This window comes from Atta colombica, unplaced genomic scaffold (assembly GCF_001594045.1).
Source record: "Atta colombica isolate Treedump-2 unplaced genomic scaffold, Acol1.0 scaffold175, whole genome shotgun sequence".
NCBI classification, from domain to species: Eukaryota; Metazoa; Arthropoda; class Insecta; order Hymenoptera; family Formicidae; genus Atta; species Atta colombica.
In genome coordinates, this window is record NW_017259266.1 from 726,994 (window position 1) to 733,194 (window position 6,201).

Sequence of the window (6,201 nt, forward strand, 5' to 3'; positions counted from 1 at the left end):
ATATATATATATATATCCCCATTTTAGAGAGAAATTCTCCCACTTAATACTATACTATTTCCCTCTCCTACGGCTCCCTACTTCGTACAAAACATATATTGTTCCACAAAGATTACCTCTCTCTCAATCTTTGTCAGGACGGCTTTATCATCGTTTAATCTATCTCTATTGAAAATAAAATAAATTTATATTCCTGGATTAATACATCGATTTACACAGGTAACTTTTTTAATTTATATTCTATATTACGGATTTAGTGGATGGATTAAATTTACAAACTTATGTACTACATTATAAATAAGAAGAACCGTAGCGCAAACATTCTTCATCTACATAGATAGAAAATTGTTATGTATCTGTAAAATCAATTTTGTAATCAATGCAATCAATATACTGAAGACTAATTAAGTCCGAAACGTTTATGATCACATATGTAAGAAAACTTAAATATAATTTCTACTAAAAAGATCTTGCGTACATAGTACTTTTCATTTATTCAATTCTTTGAATATTATTAGTTTTGCTGCAGTTATATAGTAATTTTATTACTATATAACTTATTACTATATAACTACTATATAACTATTATAGTAATCTTGTTTACCTTGATACAAACTTAACTTAGATATCTTTGACCCGACAATAGATACAAACTCAAAATTTTTTAAAATATCGCACATAACATTGTGTCGCAATAACGTTGTGTCGCAAATTTTGTAAGTTCTGGTCCTATGTATTTATTACTTGATGTATTCCTTTATAAAATTATGAAAAATTATTCGATAGATGACAAAATATTAAACAGTTACCACAAGAAAGTTACATGACATTAATTAAATCTTTAGTAGACGACTATTTATAAAAACTTACAGAATTTTTTCTTGATTAAGATATTTATAATACTTTTGATTGTTATACACTGAACAAAAATTTACGAAATTTGAATAAATATTTGTTTACATAATATCATAAGACTATTTGCTTACAAAAAATACATATTTATTTGATTTAAAAAAATAATATTTAAATTTAAGTATAATTTTTTTAAATTGAACAAATATTTACTAAGTAAATAGTCCTATTAGAGTACAATCTAAATAAATTTCGTGAATTTATATTGTATTTAATCAAATTTCGTGAATTTTTTTTCAATGTAATACTTTATTTCATTATAATTCTTGCCTCAAAATAACATTGTTTCAGCTATAGGCTTTCTATATCTATAAAGATTGAAAAAGAAACAATTTACATTACAATGATATAGAAAATTAATTCTTATATTTTTGCTAAATATTCGTTTATTAGTATCATTGCGCCGCGAATAAAACTTTTATAATAACATTATAAAATACATACTGTCTAATTTACCTGATAATTTTCTTTTAAATAATGTCATATCTAAAATACGTGAATTAAATTTAAACTTCTTTAAACGTCTTTATCAGCAACTTTTAAAAGTTTAAACGTTATTTCTAAGAAATAATATAATTAATCATTCTAAAAAGAAATTAAAATATATAATTATGAACAGCAATGTAATTAATTATAAAAAATATATAATGAAATGTAATTAATGTTAAAGGAGAAGGCTTTTTGGTCTATTTATAAAATTTCAGACATTTAAAATAAATTATATCTTACGTAAATTGCTCGTTGAATGCTAATTAAAATTGCATACACGTATACGTATCTTATGGCCGTTGCAATTGCCCATTGTAATTTAGGAAAAGGCGCAAACAAGTTTCCATCCTTTTACCCCTCGCGTAATTTATATTGTCATTAGGACTACCAAGGACAGTCGAGGAAAGACAAGACATAACAATGCATAGCACTTTCATAGTCATTTATTTTTTAAATGTGAGTAACTGCAACAGCTTGCAGTACAATGTTGCAACCGTTTATAGAATAATCTAGTCTTTTCTTCTTATAAGCTTCTTTGAACTCATAATTTTTAATTTATGTATGATTTATAAATTTAAATTAATAAGATAATTAAATGAAATTTTCATGAAGATATTAAATGTTTTTTCCATTAGTTTTTCTTTTTTATTGTACATTTATTATAAATCTCTATAAAAAAAAAGACCATATAAATATTTTTATCATTATTATTGTTATAAAATTAAACTTTTATATTTTAGTACTTCTAAATTGTTATTAGAATGTCATTAAAAGAAATTCTTCTGTAGCTTAAATTTAAAAAAAAAAATATTTGCATTTTGATTGCATATTATTATTTTCTTTAAAACGCAGTTTTATACGAAAGTAGAAACAGTAATATTACAAATTAAATTGATACGTAATTTGATACGTAATATTCATAAATATCTTAAAATACTGCAAAGAATACTGTAATAAAGTTTTTACAGTGTTTTAAACTTATTATTATTAAATTGCATATTAATTTAGTTTCTAATATTATTATTTCAGTTTCCATTTAGGATTATATTTCAAAATATACAGTAATCAGTACGCAAGTAGTTGTAGAAGAAAAATATATTTAAAATTTCCACAGAAATATAACATTTATTTTTGAGAAATGAGACGTTGACATTTTAAAATTAATTTATAATGCATTTTTGCAGATTTACAGACTACGAGATGTCATACATTGTGGAGTGGTATAGAGATGTGATTGACAACAAATATGGTGATTTTATAACAAAATTACATTTGTGAAAAATAATATTACATGTTAACATTATATTAAATTACATTACATTATGTTATAGTTACATTATACATTAAAACGCTTATAGATCCAAGAACACAAGAATGGTTTCTGGTACCTAGTCCTGGTCCAATTTTAACGATCACAGCGACATATATATATTTTTGCGTTTCCGCCGGACCGAGATATATGAAGGATAAGAAGCCGTACGATTTAAGAAGTATTCTGATAATTTATAATTTTATCCAAGTTCTTATAAGCCTTTACCTTGTTTATGAAGGTTTGATGGCTGGTTGGTTGTACGAATATAATTTTATTTGTCAACCTGTCGATTATTCATATAAACCAAGTTCAGTGAGGGTGAGTTTGAAACACGTTATTAATATAATAACTCTATAATAATAATAATTTACAAAGCACGGAAATAATAATAATAGTAATTTATATACATTATGAAATAGTTTAGAGATATTGCAGTAATATTGCAATTTTACAAATTATAGTGTAAAAAATATTTCCCTTTCCTCTCATATTTGTATATTAAAATTATTTGTAGACACCTAATATGTGATATTGCTGCATGTATGTCATGACGTTGCATTAATACACTATGATATGTTACATTGCAAGTTTTCTCAAAACGGATGTTTTTATTGCTGCTCCAATATCACGATAATGTTACACATAAAGATCTAATACGCAATACATATATTTGCTACTTGGCCGATATTCTATACTGTATAGGAAAATTTTGATTCATATATATTGAGAGATTCATATTTTTGACGCGACGGGTTCCTACCATTGCACCCATTATTGCGATAACTAGTCTCACGACAACTCGAATTCAGTATAGATTTCAAGTCCGCTTTAAATGAAAGAACATTCCGTTCTGCCAGAAGAAAATGTTGTTTGGCTTGATAATTACAATGTATCATTAATTCATATTATTAATAATATCTGTTTGATCTTTATTTAATTATGCTCTTGTAGATGGCCAATGGCGTTTATCTGTACTTTCTGTGCAAATTGATTGAACTACTGGACACAGTGTTCTTTGTTCTGCGCAAAAAAGATCGGCAGATCACGTTCCTGCATCTTTTCCATCATTCACTGATGCCATTCTGTGCCTGGATCGGTGTGAAGTTTGTTGCCGGTGGTCACCCAACTCTACTTGGTATCATTAACTCTTTCGTCCATATCTTTATGTACACCTACTACATGTTGGCCGCCTTCGGGCCGTATATGCAGAAGTATCTTTGGTGGAAAAAATACCTGACTATCTTGCAGATTGTACAGTTTATCATAATATTTTTCCACAATTTTCAAATGCAATTTACTAGCTGTAATTTCCCCAAGCCATTGTCATTTCTACTTATGATCAATGCTGGCTTGTTCACTTATATGTTTGGATCATTTTATGTGAATAATTATTTGAATTCAAAAGTGGGACAAATATCGAAGACTAATGGCGCTATTAATGGCTCTGTTAGTGTTAATGGCAACGCAATTTCCAACAAAAAGCATGAATCATAAATCCAATTAAAAAACTTGCGGAGTTTTTCTAGCTATAGAACTGTAACTGTGAGAATAGAAGAATGATTTATCAAAGTTCTTTCAAGAATAGTTTATTAGAGAACAGATTAAATTCTTGTGACATAGATGTAGATAATTAAATATCGTACTAAATAACGAGACATTCTTTCAATTTTTAGAAGAAAAAAATCTTCCTTTTAGCATTATTCTGTCAATATGTCTGCAATGCAATGAAAATAGATTAACGCGAAATAATAATATTTTACAAATATGAATGAAGATGAATTTGGCTTACTTGTTGTATCAAGAACGATCTACAAGTGATTCTTACAAATTACACGTAATTTATTACAGCGAAAATATTTGATTATTACTCTAGCAAATTTTACAGACATCTTTCTGAAATGTAACAATATTAATACGATATATAATACGATTTGACATGAAATATTAGACTAATATAAGTTAAATTTTGTTTCAAAGTTTTTTTTTATTGAGAAATTCATGTTCGCATGATGTAATTAAGATAGGCATCTTATTGAAATTTATGTTTTAAATTTTATTTCAAAACATTTTGTTTTACTTACAATATGTCTTATTGTGCAAGAGTTATATTTACAAATTCATTTTCAAATCTCTTTTTATGTTATAAAAAAAAAAATGAAATATTTGAAGTAAAGGTCATGTATGAACTTTGATACATTTATATGGATTTGTATATATTTTTATAGTGCAATGTATTTTTACGGAATAATACAAAGATTTATAAAATATTTTTAGTGTTAAAAAAACAAAAAAGAAAAATATGACAGAACATCTCAATATTAAAATAACTTTATAACGTATTCCTCAAAGAATCAAGTTTATAAATTTATTTTTGCCATACACAATCTTGGTAAAAAATATAAAATATCTTTAATTTAATGCATTTTTTGGAGGAAAAGGCAATAATAAAATCTAAAGAAATAACAAAATATTAAAATTGTTAAAATAAATAAATTGTTTTTTAATAAAACTCTTTTTATTTATTTTTCGTTAAATAAAGAACTTATATTATTAATTTATGGGGATGTTTTATGTATTTATGACTAAATCTATACATTATATTTCAATTATTAAGATTTCTGAGATCGTTGTTTATATACTTATGTGTTATTGGAAATGTATTAATTTATTTTTACAATCACACACACACACACACACACACACACACACACACACACGCGCGCGCGCATAAGAAATAACGTTTCTTAAAAAGTACGAGTATAGTATACAAAAAATTCTTGTAAAACGGTAGCATGGATAAAATAAATTGATTAAATTTCTTTATAAAATCTAGCGTCTTACCAATCCAATAGAAGTATACGGAAGAACTTTAGTAGCTGTCATTTTCCTTAAATCTTTATTTAGAAACAAATTACAATAACATTTATTTTGAAAAAACAAATATAAATTTTTATATTTATATACACATACTGATATATATCAATCCAGCAAACTATAACATGTAACTTAGATATAGATGTAGATGTAGATGTACTATTATACAAATATCAGAAATATTACGTGTAATATTATTTGTAATGATAAATAACATAGTACAATTCTATATCAGCAATTTTGAATATATCATTTCTATATCAGGAATATATCAATATAATAATCTAATATATTATTAAAATGTGATATAATCATTTTTTTGCATATTTCTATATGTATTTACAATATATATACAAATAGATACAATAGTAATAAAAATCGATGCTATATGAGTAAAAAGTGCATGAAAAGAAATAAAACAATATAGCGTCATGTATATATGATACATTCAATGAACTGATCGTGAGTAATCTGCAGGGCAGTGTTCGGAATGATATTATTAAATCATTCCATTTATATTGTTTATTAAATGTAAAACAAGGATAAAATGACAAAAAAACCGCTAATAGCATTTTCGAAATGCTGGAACTCCTTCCCCCCCCCCCCCCCCCAAT

At 25.6% G+C, this 6,201-nt stretch overlaps 1 protein-coding gene across 1 annotated transcript; it reads left to right on the forward strand.

Moving 5' to 3' along the window:
- The first annotated feature begins 143 nt into the window (after positions 1-143).
- LOC108686322 (elongation of very long chain fatty acids protein AAEL008004-like) lies at positions 144-4,207 on the forward strand. Its single transcript, XM_018191582.1, has 4 exons — positions 144-219; positions 2,586-2,650; positions 2,760-3,031; positions 3,665-4,207. Exons 2-4 carry the CDS (start codon positions 2,602-2,604, stop codon positions 4,205-4,207), a joined length of 864 nt encoding a protein of 287 aa, XP_018047071.1. The 5' UTR covers positions 144-219; positions 2,586-2,601.
- The last annotated feature ends 1,994 nt before the right edge of the window (positions 4,208-6,201 follow it).

What these genes read in the sequence shown, in the direction of transcription:
- LOC108686322 (XM_018191582.1), top strand. Translation starts at nt 2,602, where the DNA reads ATGTCATACATTGTGGAGTGGTATAGAGATGTGATTGACAACAAATAT. An exon ending in TGTGATTGACAACAAATATG is followed by an intron (nt 2,651 to 2,759) that starts GTGATTTTATAA and finishes AAACGCTTATAG; the next exon opens with ATCCAAGAACACAAGAATGG. An exon ending in ATAAACCAAGTTCAGTGAGG is followed by an intron (nt 3,032 to 3,664) that starts GTGAGTTTGAAA and finishes ATGCTCTTGTAG; the next exon opens with ATGGCCAATGGCGTTTATCT.